At 40.8% G+C, this 25,331-nt stretch overlaps 1 protein-coding gene and 1 long non-coding RNA gene across 13 annotated transcripts in view; one reads left to right on the forward strand and one right to left on the reverse strand.

Annotated features, from left to right (window-relative positions):
• Positions 1–25,331, reverse strand: part of LOC105471446 (caldesmon 1) — a 236,598-nt gene that overhangs the window by 99,316 nt on the left and 111,951 nt on the right. For all 9 annotated transcript variants that reach the window (XR_011621946.1, XR_011621948.1, XR_011621949.1 and 6 more), the window contains exon 3: positions 7,037–7,148. Coding sequence is in view for 3 of the 9 variants with exons in the window: in XM_071094470.1 (XP_070950571.1) it covers positions 7,037–7,107 (71 nt within the window). In the remaining 6 variants the exon portion in view is untranslated. The remainder of the gene's footprint in view (positions 1–7,036; positions 7,149–25,331) is intronic.
• Positions 8,697–25,331, forward strand: part of LOC112424846 (uncharacterized) — a 45,588-nt gene continuing 28,953 nt past the window's right edge. The window contains exons 1-4 of one of the 4 annotated variants that reach the window (XR_003015790.2): positions 8,697–9,667; positions 11,199–11,236; positions 12,606–12,691; positions 24,727–24,751. This is a non-coding gene — a long non-coding RNA (uncharacterized lncRNA). The remainder of the gene's footprint in view (positions 9,668–11,198; positions 11,237–12,605; positions 12,692–24,726; positions 24,752–25,331) is intronic. The other 3 variants (XR_011621953.1, XR_003015788.2, XR_003015789.2) reach the window with 3 other exon arrangements.

Consider the following 25,331-nt stretch of genomic DNA (forward strand, 5'->3'; position numbering starts at 1 on the left):
ATGTCTGTGAGCTTCTGAATCTGATAACGTAACTCTACAATAGGGGCCTTTCTTCTGATCAGTGAGAGGAACTCATGTTGGGTGCAGAAAGCAGGTGCTGGGAATGTAATGAGCACATCTTGGAAAGTGAGAGAGCCGCTTATTGGGGAACCAAGCCCAGTGTCGGGCAAAGTATGTCTGCTGGAGATTTTCTCATGGATAAAATCTTCGCTGCTGGTTTCTCAGAAAACACATCACAGCTCCTCAAGCCTGTTATCCCAGCACTTTGGGAGGCTGAGGCCGGTGGATCACCTGAGGTCAGGAGTTCGAGATCAGCCTGGCCAACATGGTGAAACCTCGTCTCTAATTAATACAAAAATTAGCTGGGTGTGGTGGCATGTGCCTACTCGAGAGGCTGAGGCAGGAGAATTGCTTGAACCTGGGAGGCGGAGGTTGCAGTAAGCAGAGGTGTTTCCACAGTACTCCAGCCTGGCCGACAAACCGAGACTCCACCTCATAAACAAAACAAAACAAAACAAAAAACAAAGAAAATAACCCACAGCTCAACATCCTTTCGGCCAAATTTTTAAAAATCACTTAAACTGGTGCTAATTCTTCCAGCTGAGACAACGCAGTCCTTCCTCAAAAACTGTTACCGATCACAACCACTCAAAGCTCTTCAATCAGTCACGAATTCCTGCCTTTCGTCTTGCCTATGGTGCTTGTGTCGTCGATGATGTGCAAAACAATAAACAAGCCTTTCATATTTTTATTTTTTATTTCCGTGTTGTAGAGAATCAAATTAGATAATAATAATTAATAATGAGTTTATTGAATGTTTATTAGATGAATAACACTGTGTTAATACTTTCATGTATTATCTTTTTACATCCCCACAGAAACCCAGTGAGGTGGATACTTTTATTACCCGCATTTTGTAGAGGAGGATACAAAAGATTTGAAAGATTGAATAATTTGGTAGATCCCCTAGTTAATAAGTGGCAGAGCTGGAATTTGACATTATAGCTGCCCAATGCTGAAGCTCATGGCCCTTAACTGCCCGCTATGCTGCCTCCCACTATTATACATCTGGGGGTTGCCTCATTCATATCGAGCATAAATGTTCCATTCAGACATAGCTAGTTCTGGGGCCGGCGGCAGTCCATCTTTACTACACACACATAAAATGTGTAACTTTTTTTTATACTTGCTGAATAGGAAGAGAACTGGGTTTCTCTCTCCCTCTTTCCTGGCCAGAAGTATGTATTTCCTGGTGATGTAACAGCACATGCACACATAATCCAGAGCAGACAGATTAGGAGGGCAGATGGGAAGAGACATAGAAACAAACAAGTTGAGTGTTGATGAAGATGCACGTGGACCAGGGAAGAGGCACATGAAGATACACAAAGGAATACAGAGATGAAGGCAGAGGAGAGAGATTGAAATAAAAGACAGAAACAGAAAGGGAAGCAGAATATAGCTTTTTTAATTTTAATTTTTATTTTTTTATTTTTATTATTTTTGCTCTATCGCCCATATTGTAGTGCAGTGGCATGATTGTGGCTCACTGCAACCTCCGCCTCCCAGGTTCAAGTGATTCTCCTGCCTCAGCCTCCCGAGTAGCTGGGATTACAGGTGCCAGCCACTATGCCCAGCTAATTTTTTTGTGCGTGTGTTTTTAGTAGAGACAGGGTTTCACCATGTTGGCCAGGCAGGTTTCGAACTCCTGACCTCAAGTGATCTGCCTGCCTTGGCCTCCCAAAGTGCTAGGATTACAAGAGTGAACCATCGCATCCGGTCAGAATGTATCTATTTAATTTTTTGCTCCCATGAGATTGGTGAAGAATAATAAACAGCGAAACTACATTTTTATCTATTTGTTCAAATGAGTAATTGCTTTTAAAATATAGTTTAATTTGAGATGTGAGCAAATAGTGCCTTTTGCTTAGAAACAATGCATTAAGGATTTTCACTGATTACCTGCTCATTCCATTCTGCCTACTGAAATTTTTTTCTCCCTCTTTCAGTCACGATCGCTCTAAAGTTACTAATCCCCTTAGAATAGGAGCTTAGTGACCACTGGGACACTACCTACTAGTGACCACTGATTCCTATGGTTCGGTATAGTATCTTGCATTTTGAAGGTATTCAACATCTGTTTTTTTTTTTTTTTTTTAAATGATGAAATGAAGTACTTCCTTCCTTTTTGCCAAATCTGAAGATCTTATCTCAAGAAGTCGGATGAAAGACAAGGACAAGGTAATGGCATAAAAGTTGCACAGGCTAAGGGGCAAGATAAAGAAGGAAAAACTTTTTTTTTTTTTGAAACTGAGTCTCACTCTGTCGCTTAGGCTGGGGTGCAGTGGCGTAATCTCAGCTCACTGCACCCTCTGCCTCCCAGGTTCAAGCGATTCTCCTTACCTCAGCCTCCAGAGTAGCTGGGATTACAGGCGCCCACCACACACCTGGATACTTTTTGCATTTTTAGTAGAGACGGGATTTCTCCATGTTGGCCAGGTGGTCTCAAACTCCTGACCGCCCACCTCGGCTTCCCAAAGTGCTGGGATTACAGGCATGAGCCACCGCACCCGGCTGGAAGAACGTTTTTTGATGCACTACGTTTGCAGATGAGGTTATTTGAAATGAACTGGGCTAAAACCCTTAGAAGGAGATATGTGGACGATAGAGTCTCAGGGCAGCTCGGATGCAGTGAGTAAATGCCAGTCCCAAGCACAGGCAAGCCAGCATGGCACAAAGCCTGCAATTAGCTTGCAAAATAGTCTTTGAAAAGGTCTATTTCTGAAGAATAAAATGTGTAAAAATTCGGTTTATTTTAATCTATGGTTATAACACCGGGGAAAAGGACAAGTTTTAAATTGTTTATCATTTCAACGTAAAACTGCACCTGGTAATCAAACTCAATACTAATAAAAATAAAAAGAACAGGGTATTTTTATTTGGAAAGCTTTTATGGGTAAGGAAAGTCAATGGACTTTCTCTTCTCTGTAGTACTCCGTCCCCCACACTGTCTGCAAGGGTGAAGTGTACGAAGGCTGTGGGTCCTCTTTAATAAGTATGAACCCATACGGGGTACAGGTTATGTCTGAGGATATAAAAGTATAATTCCTCCATCTTTACTTGGTTTTAGATAGGTTGAAAAGGATTAAGCACATATTTCCCAACACTGTTACTCTGTGGGTCTATTCTCAGTACCCAAAATAGAGCCTGTTTGTGGAATAGATGCCCAGTGACAATGTGTTGAGAGTAAGTGAATGAATCTGCAGCTCTGAGCCTTGGAGCCACTCTATTACCGGTAGTTGGTAACTGCCCTCCAGATCAGGGATGCAATCTTTGTTTTAGTTCCCTAAAATCAAAGAGAAGTTAAGTCTTCTCCCATCTGGGCTCAGGTACACTGCATAGGGCCATAGAATTATTTTTTTTCAAAATAGAACATTGCCTTAATTTTTATTTGGCTTTAAATAAAGTAACATATGATCGTTGTAAAGAAATATCTACAATACCAAAAGCAAAAAAAAAAAAAAAAAAATTAAAATGACCACCAATACCCCAGAGAAAATGGCTAGTCTTATTTTAGAGGAGGAAGCCAAGGTCTGGAGCTAAAGGAAGAGGGACTTGCTCAGGGTCTCACGTGCCCTTTGTCTTCAGATCAAAACCATGATTTTAGATGGCCTTGATTTCTGCTTCTGGCCACCTATTTCCTGCACACACCCTGCACTTTCCCACCAGAGCTGACTGAACCATAAAGCCTGACTTTCACTATTCCCATAAATGATCAGATTTTACAAAATTCTGAAGGGTGGACATGGACTTACCAAATCTCAGAATAGCAGAACTAGAAGGTTCACCTTGAAACATGGAAAGGTAAACTTAGTACGAGTATAAGGAAATACATAAGTACTACTCTTCCTTAAGAAGAAAGAAAGAGCGAGAGAGAGAGAGAAAAGGAAGGAAGGAAGGGAAGGAAGGAAAGAAGGAAGGAAGGAAGAAGAAGGAAGGAAGGAGGAAGGATGGAAGAAGGAAAGAAGGAAGGAAGAAGGAAAGAAGGAAGGAAGAAAGAAGGAAAGAAGGAAGGAAGGCAATGAATGGAAGCAAGAAAGAAAAGGAAGAGAAGAAGAAATAAAAACAGAAAAGAAAACAATATAATATCCCAAAAGAAGTAATACAGACAGAAATGTAAGTTAAACAAGATTAGGATTAATTTGTGTAAGTTTATTTTAGATTATTCAGGGTACATAAGATTTACTGTGTACATTCCTTTTACATCTGAATGTAAAAGAATGAAGAAGACAAATTAAAAAAGAAGACAAATTAAAAGAAGACAAATTCTTCCACACAAAACAAAAAAGTCGAAGGAAGAAACCATGTAGCTGCGTGGTCAATTCTTAAGCAAAGTCCTGAATCTGAAGAAATTGGGTTTATTCACTCTAATGACATTATGGCTCTAACCACAGCAATTTAGTTCTGTCACACCTCTGTCAATGATTCCCTGACCCCCTGTTCACATGGAAAGGAAAGAAGCTGACAATGGCAATCTAGCCTGATGCCCAATGTCTACATCCCCAGTCCTGAGCCTCTCTAGCCACAACTCTATCAGGCCTGCCCCTAAACCCTGACCTGTCTGCTTTCTGATTCTGTTACCCTTTGGTTTACTAGCATGCTGTGAGGTACATAAAGGCAGGAACCATGTCTACTTCTTTACCACCATTATTTTTCCCATCCTTAGCACACTTAAACCTGGTTAGTGCTTAATAAATAGTTGTTAGATGAAGATATTTTGTAGACTATCATGAGAACTTGAGGTGAAATAACACAGCATTGGAAGGAATAAGAGGTGTGGTTCACTGAGCCCAGCCACCTCCCACAAGACTTCCATGTCCACCATGTCCACTCAGCACTGAGCCTCGTACTCTCCCTGGTTCTCCCCCATCTCCCTGGTACATTGTCAACTTTGATGGTTTCCATTATACCTTGATGATCGCTCACTTTTTCTACACTTGCTTTTTTGGGAATATCCCTTTAGCTTTTGTACTGGCACCACCATACTGTGTCTGCCCAAATTTATTTCTCTAATAATGATTTCTCTCCCTTTTTGAACAAAGAGTGAAATTTCCTATCTCCACATGCCTGCAGGAAATCTCTTTTTGGATGTGGTTTCTACCTGAAATTAAACACTGCTCCTCTGACCATTCAAGGAGGAAATCCTCCATTTGGGACAAAGCAGAGGCTTTCCTTCCAGCTTCTCAGATGTATATTCTTTGGAATCGTCTGTAAGTTCTTCGCTCTCTTAAAAGGTTTGCTAATTCTCCCTCTGTAAAGACTCTCATTTGATCTTTCTTCATTTCCACACCCACTGACCTGATTCAGGCCCTCATTATCCTATATTCCATACTATCTCTTCCAGTGCTGGTATCCCCATATTCTAGTCCACTGTAGATAAGTTTCTCTAGCATAGTGTCATCACACATAACTCCCTTGTTAAGTCTCTGTCTATTCCTTGTATAGCAAATAGGAACAGCCAAGATATACAAGTCCAGTCCATTTTCCCTCAAACACTCAACAGGTTTCTTGCACCAGGATTCTTATTTCTACTTCTGCACTTTTGCCGGTGTCATTCCTTCACCTAGACAGGTTCCCTTTCCCTTTTCATCACCATCATTACCTCCTCCATGGCTCACCTCCACCAAGAAACTTTCTCTGACTAGTTCCATTGCAGGATGATGACTACCTTTCCTTTTCTTGGCATGATGGTTTAGCTCTGGCTATGCTGCTATGTTGTTTCTTACTTGTTTGGCTAGTGGTAATGGTTAATAATAATAATAGCTATCATTTATGAAAAACTATCATTTACAAAAAACTACTATGTGTTAGGTACCTGACTAGGCTATTCATGAAGCTCAGTAATCTTCCCAACAATCACACAGGCTATGTAGATATTATGCCTATTTTATATATATGGCAACTGTGGCTTAAAGAGAAAAATCATTTGCTCAGGGCCACACAGCTTGTAAATGGCAGAGCTAGGATTTGAACCAACGGAATGCAGGTATCATCCATAGTGCCTTGTGGACATGTTTAGTCATTTCATGAATGGCAGCTGACTCTGGCCAAGTTTATCATAGGCAGTTACTTTATCTTCTGCTTTTGCATTCTCCATGCAAATAAGTAGAACATAAGAACAATACTTTTCATTATAGGTGTAAGTTTCCACTTTTCTACTTTGGGATCGTTAAAGAGTCATCTTTCATCTGTGCATTGGAGTTACTGGGAACAAAATCAATTTGATTTTAAGGTCATTGTTTAACATTTTTCTCTCTGTGAATGCCTCACCTGCTTTCTCAAAAGAACATCTGATTTAAGTCACATCAAATACCACACTGTCCTTTGTTCTGAGGCCTAAAATGTTAAAATATGCATTTATGCCCCAGGTTTTATATGCCAAAGCTTTATCTCCCCAGTTTGACCTCGTAGTCACCACTATAGAGGCCTCACATGACATGAACAGCTTCCAATTACACCCAGAATCTCCTCGGTAACATAGCCCACTATTAACCTGTACTATGCAGATCCGTAGAGTTCAATACTTTTCTAATAAGAATGAAAATTTTTCACAAGATTCATCCAGGGCTTTTTGCGTTTTTTTTTTTTTTTTTTAGATTGAAGACTCTCATTTCCTAAATGGTTCCAATATTCAATACTTGGCATTTTCCTGTCATTTCTTATTATATAAGCTTTTTAAATCTTCACTCACACATTACTTTTGTCATTTAAGACATTCCAATGTGAAAGGTATTGATTAAATGCAATTATCAATATGCAATTATCAATTGATTCCTCTCAAATTTCTCTTTTTCTTGATCCTTGTTTGTTTTCCTTTTTTAAATGCTAAATTTAGAGTCTTAGCAGAAAAATTTTCCATAACTACTTCTGCGAACAGTTTGGTGTGCAATATGGCCTCTCAGAAGGATGGTCTTTGAGGCCTGAAACCAACGTTGTTAATAAGGGAATACAAGTATTTTTCACCCTAGATCCTTACCTTTCTGCTTCGAGTCGCATCTCCTCCCTCTTTTGCCTTCTAAGTTCTCTGCGACGTTCAAAATCATCCATGGTGTGATTTCAGGTTCAGGGAGACCAGATGACGTCTGGACCTGAAGGAGAGGAGGTAGAGTCAATATCATAGATAACTCAGTGTGTTACCTCTCTTTCAATCACTGTGGACCCTCTCCCATTTGCCAGTCTCCTGATTTTTCTTTACTCTTAGAAAGCTGATAAGGTAGCCAGTGATCAATTTCTGACTCCTGAGCCAAGTTAAATTCAGTCTCATTCATGAATCTCTTAGAGACAAGTGAGTAAGATCCCAAGATTATATATTCTTTTAAAAAGACCTCAGGAGACAGAGAGGTTTTGAAGACTTGAAATATTGGTAGAATCACTTGAAATTCTACTGAATGATTTTGTTCTTTGTAACTTGCTGAACCCCAGACCAAAGTTATGAAAAAGTGAACAAAGAAGGAGGAAAACAGGAATGATAAACAGAAAAGAAAAGTGGCAAGAAGAGGAATATGTAGGAACTAGGAGAAAAGTGAAAGCGAGAAATAAAATAATACAGTATCTCGGCGTATAATGTGCATATTCTCAAAGAAGCATCAGGATTTTAATAAAGACTGCAGCAGTAACATCATGAATAAACATCATGAAGCAACATTTTTAAAAGCAGTTAAGTGGTGATCAAGCTGTTTTCCAAGTTCTAAAATCTCTGCTCTTTCTACGGATGTAACCCAACCATTTTACCCTTTCCTACCTCCTCTGTGATGGTTTTAATTCCGGAAAGACCTTCCCCTTCCAACTCTTTAAATGAGGAGCCCGTTTCCCCTGCGTTTTTGTGCCATGGAGTCAAGTATTCCAGAATTCCCCTGCAGCCCCCAAACCCAAAATGACTACCAGAAAGGGGGAAGCGGGCTCTTTTTGTCCTTGCTTTGTTTACAGAGCTGTCAGTGGTTAGTTAAACTCGGCCTGGAATCTGGCATTTAAGGCCTGCTTGAAGATTGTTTCCTGTGCGGAACGGGAGGCCTCCACTTCCTCTGGAATCCTAGACTCTCTGCTGCACTCGAATCACAAAAATATTTTCCAGCCCTTTCTGTGCACATGAGACAAGCCATTTGCCCTGTGTGAGAAAATAAGGAGCTGTGCAAAACCTAAAGCCATCACACCTGAAGGCATCTTTGTTTGAAGGAGCAAAAAACAAAACTTAGATTCTGAAGCCAAGTTCAGAAACCTTCTTAAATAAATTGTCCAATTCTTTTATTTTCAAATGTTTTTTCCCCTCTTAAAAAATCCCACAAAAACAAAAATAAAAGCTCAGCCAACAAAAGCAAAACTATACAATGTTTGAATTTTTCCCCTTTTTATCGTCTAAGGTGTTATTAATGTTGCTTATAAATCTTTAGAAATTCAAATATTGGTGTTTATTTGGAGTTTTAAATTTTTGGTGTTTATCTATCTTACTCTTACCAAGAGTACTTCCTGAGGCTTTGCTAGCTGTGAAAGAAACAACTCATTTTCTTTCTTATTATTTCATCAACCATAAAGAAATTTTTCTACACTTTCCAATCTGGTCTACAATTATCAGAATGGAAAAAGAAAAAGTGATTTGAGAGTTCCCTAAGAGGCCATCCGAGGGCCCTTCTCCCTGGGGTAGGCTCCTGTTCTGACCACAGGGCAGGAGTGTGTGAGGACAGCCCTGTGGGCAGTAGGATCTAAACTCATGGACTCGAATGCCAGGTGTAGTGGGAGAGCAGACTCTTCTCTTCCTTCAGTGTGGTCTTTTGTTGCATATAAAGTGCCCCTTGAATAACTTTAGCAATAGCAAACAGACATGGGAAAAAGAGGTCCATCTATAAGCAAACAATTTTACCTTTTAAAATTTATCCAAGTAGCTTGAAGAGCATCCTCTAAGCCTCTGTCTGGTTTTTGCTCCTACCTCATCAAATTTAAGCTGTCATTCTGGCTGTTTGTCAGCAACAGTGGTTCTCAGCCTATACCTCTGGTGGAGGTGCTAATGAGCAGTGAAATGAATATCTCCAAGCAGGCTGGAGAGGTACATGGTCTGCAGAGCCCAGCAGTGTCTTGGATTACTTAGAGGGAAGTGAAACTAACATCGTGAGGTCACTTCCGCAGGCCATCCTCACTGGCTCTCAACCCACACAAATTCTTTTTCTACTACCCATTCTCTTCTCCCACTTCTCACCTTCTCTTGCTTACTTGGGCACTTTTTCTTTCCCAGCCATAGAAAAACTACCTGTCGTTTGAGTGCTGCTGAGTGTATATGTGGAGGCACCCAGAGGGAGAGAGAGTGTGTGTGCCATTTCCTACACACCAGTGCTTTTCTAGGTGAGGCTTTGTGCACATGAGTGGGTGTAGCTTAGAGGAAAGCACAAAACCACATCTGTGTACCATGTGGTATGACTGTTGGTGGTGTGTGTGTGTGTGGTGTGTGTTTCTTGTGTGTGGGGGAGAGAAGGTGTATGTGTGTATGAAAATTGTTCTCAGTATCAACCCAGGATGGGGCTGGAGATCCTCCTTCATCCCTGCACCCTTACATCACAGAGCTTTTCGGCCCTTCTCCAGCATCTTCCCTTTGTAAGAGGAGCCATGTCTAGGTAGAATGGTAAGTGATTTTTTTCTTTCTCTTCTATGTCCCCAGGCAGTAATCCCTCATTTCCTGCCCTACCCCTACTCAGTGCTGAATTCTTTTCAGCAACATTGGTTAGGAAACAAATTCTCAACCAATGAAGGGATGAAAAGTCAAGACAGGGAGATTCCATCAGTCGTGAGGCTCTGGGTGTCACAAATAGTGTGAAAGAGCTAAGTATTGATGTTTGTGACAGATGGGTTCTTGGAGAGTTTTATGAAAATCTAAATTTTTGTGCTCGAGGGGGGATTGTGGTCATGCTATAGAAAGATTTACTGAGGTGGCTTCTTTCGTAAAGAGGGGAAAAACAAAAACCTTAACAGAGGCAGATAAGTCATCACCTATGTACATGTCTGTGTTTTCAATATGGGTTCTCATAGATTGGATTTTTCTTTTAAAACAGGGCCTGCCTACACTGCCATGATTAAGAAATAAGTCAGTGTTAAAGGTTTCAGGCCAGATGCAGTGGTTCACGCTGGTAATCCCAACGCTTTGGGAGGCCGAGGTAGGTGGATCACTTGAGGTCAGGAGTTCGAGACCAGCCTGGCCAACATGGTAAAACCCCATCTTTACTAAAAACACAACAAATTAGCTGGGCGTGGTGGCAGATTACTGTAATCCTAGCTACTTGGGAGACTGAGGCAGGAGAATCACTTGAACCCGTGAGGTGGAGTTTGCAGTGAGCTGAGATTGGGCCACTTCACTGCAGCCTGAGCAACAGAGCAAGACTCCATCTCAAAAAAAAAGGAAAGAAAAAAGATTTCAATCATCGAACACACTGCCGTTCCTTTTTTTTTCTTTTTTTGAAATGGAGTTTCACTCTTGTCACCCAAGCTGGAGTGCAATGATGCGATCTCAGTGCACTGCAACCTCTGCCTCCCACGTTCGAGAAATTCTCCTGCCTCAAGCCTCCCGAGTCCCTGGGATTACAGGTGTACACCACCACACCCGGCTAATTTTGTTATTTTTAGTAGAGACAGGGTTTCACCACGTTGGCCAGGCTGGTCTCGAACTCCTGACCTCAGGTGATCATCCCACCTCGGCCTCCCAAAGTGCTGGGATTATAGGCATGAGCCACCACGCCTGGCCTGCCCTTCTTTTTGAACAAAGCCACAAGCCTGCAGCCCAGGGGATTGGCATGATGTGACAAGAGGTGTGTCCTGCATCTTACCACCACGCCAGGGCTTCCGGGACTTTCCTCTCTTCCCTTTCTTTCCTCCTTGCTTTTTTTTCTCTGCCTCTTTTTAAAGGCGGAATATTGATTGGTGTTTCTTCTGACATTAAAAATTTTTTCTCTTTCTTTGTCACTTTTTTTTCTTCTCTATATCCCACCCTATGTTGGAAATTAAAGTATGTTTATATTTATTAAAACTAATTTATGGCTCTTTTCCTTTAAAAATTTAGTTCAATAGCTAATGTGCATCTTTCAACCAAGAAATTTATTATGTTTTATATTCACAAAGTTTTTGCTGTTTTCTTTTTCCCTCTATGGGCATGTGGCCCTCAGTATAGATATTTCCCGTGACGCCTTTACAAGGAGAACTAGTAAGTTTCTGCTTTTGTTTGGGTCAGGGTTGGTGGCAGATAAGCCATTTTAGGTGTGTGTGGGTGTACTCACCTGTGCACGCGCACATGTGTAAATTCAGTCAAGGCAGGAGATGTTTGTGAGCAGGTGGCTTTCTAACCCAGCACTCAACACTTAGGGACAAAGTCATATGGAAGAAGCTAAGTCTTATCTACTTTTTGGGCAGTGCCAATATTGGTTTGGAATGCAAGAATAATAAAATCTGTTGTATCCGGGACACTGAATAAGTTACATCCAAAAGGAGCTAACATTTATTGAATATGTACTGTGTGGCAGGCCATTTTTTAAGCCTTTAACATTTTAATGAATAGACTTTATTGCTTAGAGCAGCAAAAAAGCGAGTAGAGAGTACAGAGTTCCCACATATTCCCCCCTCCCCAACTCCTGCCCACATTTTCTCCTGCATTTGGAGATAGAGTCTTTGCAGATGTAGTCAAAATGAGGTGATTAGGGTGGTCCCTTATCCAATATAATGGTGTCCTTAGAAGGGGAAATTTGGCACAGAGACAAACACACAAGAGGGGAGATAATATGAAGGCATGGTGAGATGCCATGAGAAAGTGGAGACAAGGAAGACCTAAGGTTTTCACCAGAAAGCTGGGAAAGAGAAATGGGGCAAACCCTTCCCCAGCGCATTCAGAGGGAGCCTGGCCATGCTGACACCTCCATTTCAAACTTCAGCTCTCCATAACAGTGGGACAAGAAATTACTGTTATTCTAAACCAACTAGTGTGTGGTACTTTGTTATGGCAGCCCTAGGAAACTATTAGGAACATCTTGCAGTAGTGTGGTACATTTGTTCCAATTGACAAAATGCAATATTCATGCATTATTATTAACTAAAGTTCATAGTTTACATTAAAGTTCACTCTTTGTTGTATAGTTTCAAAGGTTTCACCAAATACCGAATGTCATGTATTCACCATAGTAGCCTCATACAGAATAGTTTCACTGCCCTAAAAATCCCACCTGCTCCACTTGTTCATCCTTTCTCCTTACTCCCAAATCCTGGCAACCACTGATGTTTTTATGTCTCTACAGCTTTGGCTTTTCCAGAATATCATATAGTTGGAATCATACAGTATGTCTGTAGCCTTTTCTGATTGGCATATTCTACTTAACAATACACATTTAAGTTTCCTTCAAGTCTTTTCATGGCTGATAGCTCTGCTGGGCCATTAAAATATATGTAATTTTACTTTATCTGGGTAAGAAATCTGTGAGGTAGCTAGTATAATTCCCATCTTATGGAATTTCAAAGTATATGCTCTTAACCACTATAATAGGACTAATCCACTATTTCGCTCTAGGATTTGTTTTCCATTTCAGGGAACAAACAAGAGTGCCCCAAAGAAGTTCTGAGAGGACTATTATCACTGATTGCCACATTGATTCATTGGATCATATAACCTTAGGTAAGAAATAATCCTAAAAATTACCTGTGCCTTCAGTTTACAACCTGTTTGGTTTAAATCATAGAATTATCAAGTCACAAAAGATCTCAATTGAATCAGCCTTCCAAATGCTTATTTCATCTCCGTTAATTTATTGTTAGGGCTTTGTAAAATTCATAACTCAGGATGGCTGTATCCTCGACAGCATCATTGCATACTCTTCTTCAGTATCTTAGTTTCGTCTCTTATATTGCACCTTCTTCATTACACACATTTCTCCTCTAACCCACTATATTCTCATTCACAACATCATCATTTCTCTGCTCTTGCAAGGAATTCTAGTCTTGGAACACTCAAAACCATTATTAGACAGGTCCTCTCTGACTAGTCATCATTTTGCACCCACTGTAAATTTCATGATTCAGCTACCTCGATGAGGTCTCACAAAAACATTTATACAATCAATATTCAATAAATATTTACCAAACAGCTACTATGTGCCGGGTACTGTTCTAGACACTGGGATATAACAGTGAACAAGACAGAAAAGGTCTTTGCCTTCCTAGAATTGATAGTTCAGACTTTTTTGCTTCTTTAAACTTCCACCAGGCTTATCACACTCATCTTCAACCTTGGACCATACCCATCACCTGCTTTCTGTTTTGTGTTCTTGAGATTCAGTGCTTTGTGGGAGAAAGGGTGCATGTTGTGTCTATCCTAAAGATTTGCATTCATTTCAGTTGTGCCATCGCTGCAACTCAGTGATGTTTCTCTTCATCCTACAGCTATTGGGTGATTTCTGGGTATAACATACTCCAGCAGATTTCCTACCTCTGATCTGCAATGATCGTCACTCACCTTGACCCTTTAACTGTTTTCCTCCCTTGGCAAATAGTGACCTGGAATGAGACCTAGGAGACTGAAACTGAACCTCTATGAGCTTTGTTTCTCTATAAAGTGAGCTGGTTGGAGAGATAATATTCAAAGTTTCATCTTACTCCACATAATAATACTATGAATGTATACCTGCTTGAGCCAGTAAAGCTGGAGGTATCACGCATGACATATCCATGCTTCTTCCTCCTTCCCAGATGTAAATGTCTTGAGTATCTAAGTCTGTTCTCATTTAATTGTTTGATCTAGAAACCATTAACCTTCCTTTCAAGCTGATCATACCACAGCATCCTAGATAAAAAATATTTTATTACCTCTCAAATATGTCTTACAACTTTCTACCTCTACATTTTTACTCATTCTTTTTAATCCACATCTTCACTATCCATATTTTTATTCCATCATGAATTTCGGGCTCAAATTTTACTTCCCTCATGATACCCTTTCCTGAGAACCCTAGCTTAAGTGTGACAGTTCCCTCCTTGAATGTCTATAATTCATTTTGATAATCAATAACACACTGTCGGCTGCAGCTCATCAATTGTTCTCTTTCACTTGTCTTTAAATATTTGTATTAATATTTTACTTTCCATATGCTTTTGTTCTTAAGGCCACTTATGAAAAGATATAGTCTTTTAAAAAATTTTTCCACAATTGGGACAGAGTAGGCACTCAGAAATTGTAGCCAATTTGAGCCACTGGATTTTTATTCTAGATTTTTACCATTCTGAGTATGGAAAATGTAATTCAAGCCAATTCATCTCTCTGTACTTTATTGACTGATCAGTGTTTACAAAGTGAATCAAAGACCTTGGTAATTGACTATGTATGAATCTCAAAAATTATATAAACCCACATTTGCAGTAGTTACACAGTAAATCTGGCAGCACTTTCTTTCCGACTGTACAAAATGAACTTTTGTCCTTTTCGAAAAAATCAATTTATCAACCCACTTTGCTCTTTTCTGAACTGAATGGTTCATTTGGGATTCGAAAACCAAATAAACAAATGGATTATAATGTACAGTTTACACTTAACTTTCGCTCAACCTTCACCATCTTGTTCCAAAACTCTGTGCTACTTTAAAAAAACACATGCATATACCAAGGCAGGTCTGTCAAGAACAGCAGCATAGAAATAAGAATGAATACGATCAACCTGAGGCACTTTGTCCTTTCAAGGTGTTTCTTTTCTCTAATCAGTGGAATCCAAAACACAAAGCCCTACTGAGGGCAGGTTAACAGGTTATGACCTGTTTTTCCCTTGCCTTCCCTGCACAATCTTTTAGTATTACCATTTCTCTATTTGTACTTCTCCACTAGCAAACAGAAGAGCTGGCATTATTAAAGCCAATGTCTTCATGCCCTCTCTTTCACCTTCTGAGTAGCAGACAGTTTGGGTAGTTTAGATCTGTGAAATGATGGTTTTTGTATATACTAACATCAACACTTAGGAAGACACCATGTTTAGGGACTTTAGGTTGCATCTTCCAGTGTTATCACAAATAAAACCACCTTAATTTGGAGCACTTTATATTTTTCAAAACTTTATGGTTACCATTATTTGATCCTCTCAGGGAAGAAGAATCAATTCAACCCCATTTAAAGAAAGGAGACTGAGACATATAAAGCTTTGACATTAGCTCCTTAACCACTACAAATCAGTGGAAAACCAGGATTGGCATTTAGACTAATTTCTAAACCAACTTGAAAGTTGCTTAGAAGAGTGAAGAGAAGTGAAAATGTGCGACATGACTTCTGTTTTCTTTTCAAGCATTTAAATACTTTTCCTTGATGAACTCAAGGAGAATTAGGCTGAAAGACAGAGTTTAATGCTAAATCACAATAGGCAGGCTGCTCTTTTGGCCCCTAGAGAAGAGCAAATGACATAAGTGTAAACCCTAAGGCAAAGTGGAAATTCTCCACTAACTTGTGTCCGTGTGAGAAAAAATGCATAGACTTGCTACAAATATGTAAAGATGCTTTCTAAATGTATGCCTGACTAACAGAGGCATTCACAATATTATCACACATAATTCAGATGCAGGGAGGGCCAGCTCCAGCAGAACTACCCAAAAATGGGGGTGCATGGAAAGGGCAGATCCCTGTCTCTGAAAAAAGCCAGGGAGAAGTGAAGTGGCCATCTGTTTAGGGTTATGGTGAAAATATGTTTTTTAAGATTCTAAGGCTATGCTGTCCAATATGGTAGCCACCAGCCATGAGGTCATTTAAATTTAATTGAAAATAAATAAAATTTAAAATTCAGTTTCACCAGTCCCATTTCAAGAGCTCAGTGGCCATTACGTGGTTAGTGGCCCCCATATAAGATGGTGCAGAGAACATTTTCACCACTGCAGAAAGTTCTATTGGACAGCCCTGCTATAAGATCTTCCAACTTCTGGCTGGGCATGGTGGCTCACACCTGTGATCCCAGCACTTTGGGAGGCCGAGGCAGGTGGATCACAAGGTCAGGGGATCGAGACCATCCTGGCCAACATGGTGAAACCCTGTCTCTACTCAAATTACAAAAATTAGCTGGGTGTGGTGGTACGCGCCTTGAGTAGTAGTCCCAGCTACTCAAGAGGCTGAGGCAGGAGAATCACTTGAACCCAGGAGGTGGAAGTTGCAGTGAGCCGAGGTCACACCACTGCACTCCAGCCTGGCGACAGAATAAGACTGTCTCAGGAAAAACAAAAAATAGATCTTCCAACTCCTAATATGAAGTGATTGTACTGAGTGAAGTAATGCTATGCACTTCACAGACATGAAGGTAAGTTAGACATGGTCTCTGTCTTCAAAGACCTTACAATCTCATAGAAAAGATATGATAAGGTGTGGTGTTATGTAGGGCAACATCTCAAAGCATGGCTGTGCTCTCCTAATTCCCTCATCGATACTCTCTCCATTTTCCTGTGGAGGCTCTTTGGATGGGGGCAGTCTTGCTGTGACTGGGCACTTGCAACTGAGAAAGTAAAATGCTTGGCAAATGCAAAAGAAGCTGAGACACTGGCTGAAGAAAGATCACACTTCAAGTTAAGTAACAAGGCCCAAGAGTGGTTCACATGGAATGAAAGTTCAGAAACCATGGGTCTTTCCCAATTGTAAACATTCTGCAGAGATCACCATATTTTACATAAAAGTAGTTTAATTTGTGCATGACCTTCTGGACTTGCTGAACTACTCATCTTAAAAAAAAAAAAAATCAGCAACTCATGTGCCTGCTTTTTGTGACTGGTTTGCTCAGCTAACACTTCCAGTTTAGTGATCAAAAACCACATACAGAGCCTTGGCCAGCTATCTTGCTAATATAAAGTAGGAGAGCTTAGATGGCAGGATGCAAATCCATTTATATTGCTGAAAACAATTCAAAGGTGTGTTCTAGAGGTGCTTTGTTAATAGCAGTATTTTTGTATGTGAAGGACAAGCTGTTATTGATCAGGGACTAATTAGTCTCTAGTGAATTATTTGACGTCTGTTCATTATGATCATCAGGTGTGTCTACTGTAGTCCGAAACTGCAAAGCAGGTTAAAAACTATCTTCTAGAAGTTTATAATCCAAGGTGGAAAGCTTTGAAACCCAACTAAAGGACATTATCTGCTATGTCCCTTGGACGTAATAGACATATAATTTAAGCATATACATTTACAGATAAATAATAAGTTGAAAAGTACTTAGATTGATTCCTCTTTCTTTACATTTAGATGGTGATTTAGATAGTAATGAGTCATTTCGATAGTAGTTTCACTTATTTGTTAGTTTGGGGATACCTGGACTTTTCATCAGGTAGGGAATGGCTCACAGTTGGGGCCTGCTTAAGAATAGCACAAAACCATAGGATCTTTGAACAAGTGACCCAATAACCTGAGTTTGTACTAACACCCATATTGTATTTCTATTGGAACACTTAGTCTCTAGCTTGTATTTTAATTACCAAGTACGTATTTGTCTTCTGTAAAAGGTTGTTATATCTTAGAAGTGATTACTCTCTTTCATGATTCTTCAAAGTTCTTAACCGACTATTTTTCTTATACTCAGCTTTAGGCTCACACTTGTTGAGCTGGAACAGATGCCAGGGCAGTGCTTATTTGTAGAACTTAGTTGTTAAACGAACGAACTTGGCTAAGATGTTATCAAAAGGCGGTGTCTCTGGCTGAGCTCTTAGTAACCTTGGAAATGGCGGTGGTTTACTATGGAACTCTATTTTATATTTTGATTTGTAGTTGCGGTTGTTTTTCTCTAGCGGAAAAGAACTTGGTCTTAGAGAGACATTTCAGTTTCAGGAAGAGGAGTATTAGGCATTTAACCGAGGGAATAGGTTTGTTCTTGGATGTTGAAAGAAAAAGAAGACATGATGAATAAGAAAAGAAGAGAATCAGAATTCAGCTGATATACTTCAAATTTCCGCAGCCTTTGGAAAGTCCTTGCTACTCCTCCATCATAATTAGAGAACACTGACATTCAGAGCCGATTTAAATGTTTCCATCAGTCTAAAAAAAGTGTTGCCTGATTGTGCTTTCTAAGCATGCTCAGTAATTAGAAACATAAGGCACCATTCTGGAGGTTTGCTTGGGATCCTACCCTTCCCAGGCCTTGTGTGGCAACCCATTGACTACAGGACTTTTATCTTTTCTCACCATCTCTTAGGAGCCCCAGCCTAGATCACAGGAAAAGTGTGAGGTTGCCATGGGCATTCCTGGAAAAACTAGATGCTTCCGGCGCCACTTTAGACTTTAAAATACACAGAAGAAGCTCACTCTGCCTGCCTGTTTCCTCGCTAAAGCACTATAGCTCTGTACTATACGTGGAAGGCAACAGTTCAAGGATTCAAACCAAAAGAGGCAAAAGGAGGATCTTTGTGACAACCAGATTGAAATGGCATCCTTGCTCGCTTCTTAGAACAAGAAAGCTGTTCCAGCAGCTGACGTTAGAGTTCCTCACACTCTTGCTGAAAAACCTATACTTTGCAGAGTATAGGGTTAGAATACCATCTAAGAAGCAGCAGCAACAGCTTTCTACTTCTGACAATATCTACAAAGAAAATGGAAAAATACTTGTAATTGAGGACTTCAACTCGACAGTTACCTAGCTTGTCAAATTAAAACATGTGGCAACCACCTGCTGAATATCTTGAAAGAATGATACTTTCTTGTTTCTCTCCCTGACTTAAAATCTCCTTGGAGTACATTTGCAATTCCTAATTTTTCACACTTAAACAAAAGCTGTCCACACTATGTTTAAAGATGACTAAGCAATTTTGTATTAAGTAACCAAAGAGCACCCTGCCAATTTTAGAATAATTAAGTTTCTGCAGCCTAATATAAACAGTTCCAAGAACTACATGCGGCCTACCAAAAGTATATATTACAAGTAGTCAATCCTGTGGCCAGCTGGCAGACAGATCAACATATTAAAGTAGAATTGTTCAGAATTTGGAGTATTATTTTTCTTTTCTCCCAGTATTTTTTCTGCATCCAACATTGTTTCTTTGGGAATGTTTTCAAGTACACAAAGCAAGAAACTATTGTGGGATTGCACCTCTTGTAAACGAATGAGCATTTCTCTTGAGATCCTTTGGAATGCACCTATCATTCCCATTTCAATTCCATCTACACAGGCAGCCAAAGAAAAATGGAGCAAATGAATCCACCTTCGTACCCCTCAAGTGAAAGCATTCATATTTTGCTTGATCACCAGAAAGATCTGCATTGACCGCTGGACAAGTGAATGTGGACATTACGCCATAGGTCTGTTGAGTACCAAAACACCTTTCTAACCCTAGATCCTTGCACTGTGCATTAGTCTGCTCTTGCAGTGCTCTAAAGAACTATCTGAGACTGTGTAATTTATAAAGAAAAGAGTTAATTAGCTCATTATTCTGCAGACTGTATAAGTAACATGGCTGGGGAGGCCTCAGGAGACTTTCTTTTTTTTTTTTTTAAATGGAGTCTTGCTCTGTCGCCCAGACTGGAGTGCAGTGGCGTGATGTCAGCTCACTGCAAGCTCCCCTTCCTGGGTTCACGCCATTCTCCTGCCTCAGCCTCCCGAGTACAGGCGTGTGCCATCACGCCCGGCTAATTTTTTTGTATTTTTAGTAGAGATGAGGTTTGACTGTGTTAGCCAGGATGGTCTCTATCTCCTGACCTCATGATCCGCCTGCCTCAGCCTCCCAAAGTGCTGGGATTATGGGCATGAGCCACGACGCCTGGCCCGCCTCAGGACACTTTCAATCATTGTAGAAGGCAAACAGGAAGCAGGCATGCCTGACATGGCCGAGTAGGAGGAAGAAAGAGCAGGGGAGGTGCTGTACACTTTTAAACAGCCATATCTTGTGAGAACTCACTCAGTATCAGGAGAACAGTAAGGGGGGAAATCCTTCCCCATGATCCAGTCGCCTCCCACCAGGCCCTCCTCCAACAATGGGGATCACAATTCAACATGAGATTTGGGAGGGACACAAATCCAAACCATATCACACTGCCTTTACCAGATAGCATCGTGGGCCAGAATTTCTTGCTAATAAGGCTAAAGTCACAGATTTATCCCACCAGGAATGAGTTACTCATTTGAGGGGAAAAAATCCTAAACTACAGCCCTGTGCTATGACATTAATCCTGGCCAGCTATATGACAGATATAGCTGACCACCTTAAATCGAGAAAATAGAGATAGTTAGTTTAGCCTATCCTGCCGTGACCTTCAGTAGTGTGTATGGCCAAATGAATGTGAGTGTGTCATCACACAAAAGGCCCGGACATATTCAGCTGCATTATAAGTCCTGTCGTCTTCTGCATTATATTTAAATTCAGATACAGTCAAGAGCAGCTGAGACTCTATAACTATCATCCCAATGAGAACTTTAATAAAAACATTCAATGGCGATCATTAAAAAGTCAGGAAACAACAGATGCTGGAGACCGTGTGGAGAAATAGGAACACTTTTACACTGTTGGTGGGAGTGTAAATTAGTTCAACCATTGTGGAAGACAGTGTGGCAATTCCTCAAGGATTTAGATCTAGAAATACCATTTGACCCAGCAATCCCATTACTGGGTGTATACCCAAAGGATTATAAATCATTTTCCTATAAAGACACATGCACTCATGTTTATCGCAGCACTATTCACAATAGCAAAGACTTGGAACCAACCCAAATGTCCATCAATGATAGACTGAATAAAAAAATTGTGGCACATATACACCATGGAATACTATGCAGCCATAAAAAAGGATGAGTTCATGTCCTTTGCAGGGACATCGATGAAGCTGGAAATCATCATTCTCAGCAAACTAACACAAGAACAGAAAACCAAACACCACATGTATTCACTTATAAGGGGAAGCTGAACAATGAGAACACATGGACACAGGGAGGGGAACATCACACACTGGGACCTGTTTGGGGGGTGGGGGGCTAGGGGAGGGATAGCATTAGGAGAAATACCTAATGTAGGTGATGGGTTGATGGGTGCAGTAAACCACCATGGCACGTGTATACCTATGTAACAAACCTGCACGTTCTGCACATGTACCCCAGAACTTAAAGTATAATAAAAATAAGTAAATAAATAAATTCAATAAATGTTTATGAAATATTATTCATGTACTAGCTACCTTGCTTAGTGTAGGATATAAGATGTGAATGCAACTATTCTGCCCTCAAGATGCTTGTAGCCTGATGGTGGAGATGGGCAATCAACAAATAAAATACAAATTAAGATAATGTCAGGAAGAAACCAAAAAAGAAGAAAAAAAGAAGCTACTATGAGAGAGAACTACAGGAACAATCTAATGGTTTCCTATGTGTTAGATTAAGATCTGGGCAGTGGCTGGGTGCGGTGGCTCAAGCCTGTAATCCCAGCACTTTGGGAGGCCGAGATGGGCGGATCACGAGGTCAGGAGATCGAGACCATCCTGGCTAACACGGTGAAACCCCGTCTCTACTAAAAAATACAAAAAACTAGCCGGGCGAGGTGGCGGGCACCTGTAGTCCCAGCTACTCGGGAGGCTGAGGCAGGAGAATGGCATAAACCCTGCAAGCGGAGCTTGCAGTGAGCTGAGATCTCGCCACTGCACTCCAGCCCGGGCGACAGAGCCAGACTCTGTCTCAAAAAAAAAAAAAAAAAAAAAGATCTGGGCGGTAATCACTTTTTCCAAAAGGAATGACATTAATATATATATAGACATGAATTCATACAGGGAACATAAATTTATCAGACTGGAGTTTGTATTCATTCAACAAATTAAATTGACATCGGGTACGTGCCAGACATTCTCTCCCCTACGTGCAGATAAATATAATTCCTTTCCACTTCTGTCTCCTAAATAGGTGGGTGAGGAGAAAAGCAACTAGTCAGATTTGAGGGATGGTGAACTAGTCTCACCCACTTCTTTCCCACTTCAGGTCCTACATAAGTTACAAAAAATTAATGATCCATCAGAAGCTGTTGCCAGAATTCATGCAGACCCAGGGAATCCATGTTAAGACATTAGCTTCACGTGGCTAAGGTGGGAGGCATGAAAGAGAGCATCTTTCTAGACCCATCCAGCTCCGTGAACTTCCGACAATAAAAACATGGTTCTAACCCATCATCAAGCAGAAATATGCTGATTTAAACAAAGCTGGTCCACCGTGTTTTTCAAATGCTGGTGCTTGATTCCAAGAAACAAACAGTCCATAATAAATTTATCCCAGTGGCAGAACATCTCACAACCAGCTTTTCCACTTTGAATACCACAAACAGACCTTTTATTTGTTGACACACAGCCCCTGGACATTCATGAAAACAAGATGTTCTCTTGCTGCTTTTTAAGTTAAACAGATTTAAGTCAAGGTCTCAGCTCTCAGCCGAATTTTAAAAACAGATGTTACATAGCAAAAAGGCTGCACTGACCCCAGCAACAAGAGGCTATTTCACTTGAACTTGGATATTCTTTGTCAGCAGGAGAAGTGATCAAAGGTGCTTTAAACTGGAGGCAGGAGCAGCCCAGGGTTTACTACTGTCTCCATTCAGTGACTGCCTAGAAGGTCTGGGAAGCTGTTGGGTATTCGGGACTCTTGTTTTGGGAATAAATGTGGCTGGGAAGGGCTGGTGATTGGGAGGTGCAAATTCCTTGGTTTTGAATGGAGTTATTCAGGAAAAATGATCTTCCTCCCACATACCACCATCTTGTTTCTCTGAAGACCCCAGAAACTCTCTGTGAAATGACTCCACTCTTTCCATCACATGATTCCTTTCCCCACCCTACCCTCCCATGCAAACACAACTCACAGCCAAGTCAAACTCCTGAGTCCTGCAATGATTTCACCCTCGTTTCTCCTTTGGGCCTTTGTCCCTGGCTTCCTGCCGCCCATAACCTGAAGTGCCCTCCACTCCTGCAAATCCCATATATTTTTCTAGAGTCCAGCTCAAGTCCTATCTTCATCCCAGAACCACCCTCCCTTTCAGCTTCTACAGCAATTATTGGCCTTGTTCTTGGTGATCGATACTACATGGCCTTGTTATTCAAAGGTTTTATACCATCGCTTTCTCTTTACCAAGTCTGAAGCTGCTCGGTGTCAGGGCCTGCATCTCCTCTGACACCCTCTCACAGTGCTGAGTACTTTGCTATGCAGTTATGTATCAATAGAAATATTTGCCGAGTTGAACTCCTTGAAAAGCTTAAGAATCCTGGCCTGAGACTCCAAGTTCCAAATAATGTCGCAGCTATGATCCCCTGTGCTGTTTGCCCCATGTTCTTGTTTTACTTCTTCTGGGCACATTATAGAATTGTGCTTGCCTCTTGTGGTCTTCTGGGGCCAAGTGCCTAATTCTGGTCAGTGAGTTTTGAGCAGAAGTATCATGTCACTTCTAGGGTAGCCTTGCCAGTAGGAGACCCTCCAAAGAGCTCTTTTCTCTCCACCATGGTTGGTAAGATTTCCAGACAGTCATAGTCTGTAGAGGTTGCTAAGCGTGGATGACAGTGATGTGGACTAGAAACCGTTGCCTATCCAGGGTTAGTGACAAAGCATGAGTGATAAACACGTGTTCGTTTTGAAGTTGCTGAGATTTTAGCTGTTTCTGACACCAGTATAACCTAGCTTGTCATGACTGATTAAGTCTTGGCCAGCTCTGACGTTAGGTTGTACTCATTTCTGTTTCTTAGCAAGTACTTGCTCAGATTCTTGATTTCCTATTTCCCTTCTGAGACCTTTAGTTTAGATACAGGGATAAGTAGGTTAACCGGAACACTGTTTGCAGGTAGGGTATCAAGGAGTGGAAGTGACTCATATTTCAATTCCTTATGGGCCCATCTCTCTACTTCAATGAGCCATAAAACTGCCACTAACTATAGCAGTGTTCATGTGTTATGTGATCATTCATTTACATCAGGCATGACAAACTCAAATAGTTTAAAGGACCAAAGAGGTAACTATTTGGGGAGTGGTAGCTTATGGGAAAATGGAGAACATATGCATGCCTGCATCCCTATGAGCATTCAGACTCAAAATTTTTTTTTTAAATGCTTGTATTAGTCTATTCTCACACTGCTAATAAAGACATATCTGAGAGTGGGTAATTTATAAAGGAAAGAGGTTTAATGGACTCACAGTTCCACATGGCTGGGGAGGCCTCACAATCATGGCGGAAAGTAAATGAGGAGCAAAGGGACGTCTTACATGGCGGCAGGCAAGAGAGTGTGTGTATGGGGGAAATCCCCTTTATAAAACCATCAGATCTTGTGAGACTTATTCACCATCACATGAGAACAGCACAGGGCAAAACCCACTCCCAAGATTCAATTACTTCCCACCTGGTCCCTCCCATGACACATGGGGATTATCACAATTCAAGGTGAGATTTGAGTGGGGGCACAAAGCCAAACCACATCAATGCTGGACAAGGGAAGCACATTTGCAGGGCAGCATGGGCCTTGGGTTGCTGGTTTGTGACCCTGATTTCTACAGTCTTTCACTGATGACTGACCATGTGCCATGTTAGGCACTGTGAGGAGTTGCAAGAGTGAACCCACAAGCAATCCCATACAGCTTTCAGTCTAGATGGATAAGTTGATTTATTTAGACAACAGTTATGTAGCACTTACTATGTGCCAAGCACAGTTCTAAGAACTGTGATAATATCAGTTTAAATCCTTGTGACAATCCTTATTATCTCCATTTTACAGATGAAAAGACAGAGGCCCAGAGAAGGTGAGTCATTGGCCCACGGTCACATAGCTAGTAAGTGGTAGAGCTGGGATCTACATCCAGGCAACCCAGCCCCAGATTGTATGCTTTTAATTACAACACTCTGTTACATCTCACAAGACCTGTAAATGGATGATACAAAGTAGACTGTGGCAAGGACCTCAATGATGAAATGATCACGTGATTGCCTGGAAGGATTTATGTTCTTCTTCTAATGCTCTTACTAGGAGCTGTTTCCTGTCAGCAGGAGGCCTTGGCCTGCTTGATGTTAGGTTCCGTTCATATTTGATGTTTATTAATGAAGTAAAAATGAATCTTCTGTTTATATTCACTTGTGCTCTGGCAAACTGATTTATTATTTCACTTAAGTGGGGTTCACTTTAGAAAATAAGCTGAATTTGTCTTAAAGCCTTAAAAAAATAAATGATCACATTTCACACTTTGACGATTTCTTTGCTTTGCTCACTTAATTAGCTTTAGACATGATGCTAAATCATCTCAGTTTATCTGTGTCAGTTTCAGGGCAGGTCCAGGTTTTGTGGGATCTGAAGATTATTTGAGAGGCCTTCTTGGAAAACCAGAA

The sequence above is a fragment of the Macaca nemestrina genome, chromosome 4 (genome assembly GCF_043159975.1).
Source record: "Macaca nemestrina isolate mMacNem1 chromosome 4, mMacNem.hap1, whole genome shotgun sequence".
In the NCBI taxonomy this organism is placed as follows: Eukaryota; Metazoa; Chordata; class Mammalia; order Primates; family Cercopithecidae; genus Macaca; species Macaca nemestrina.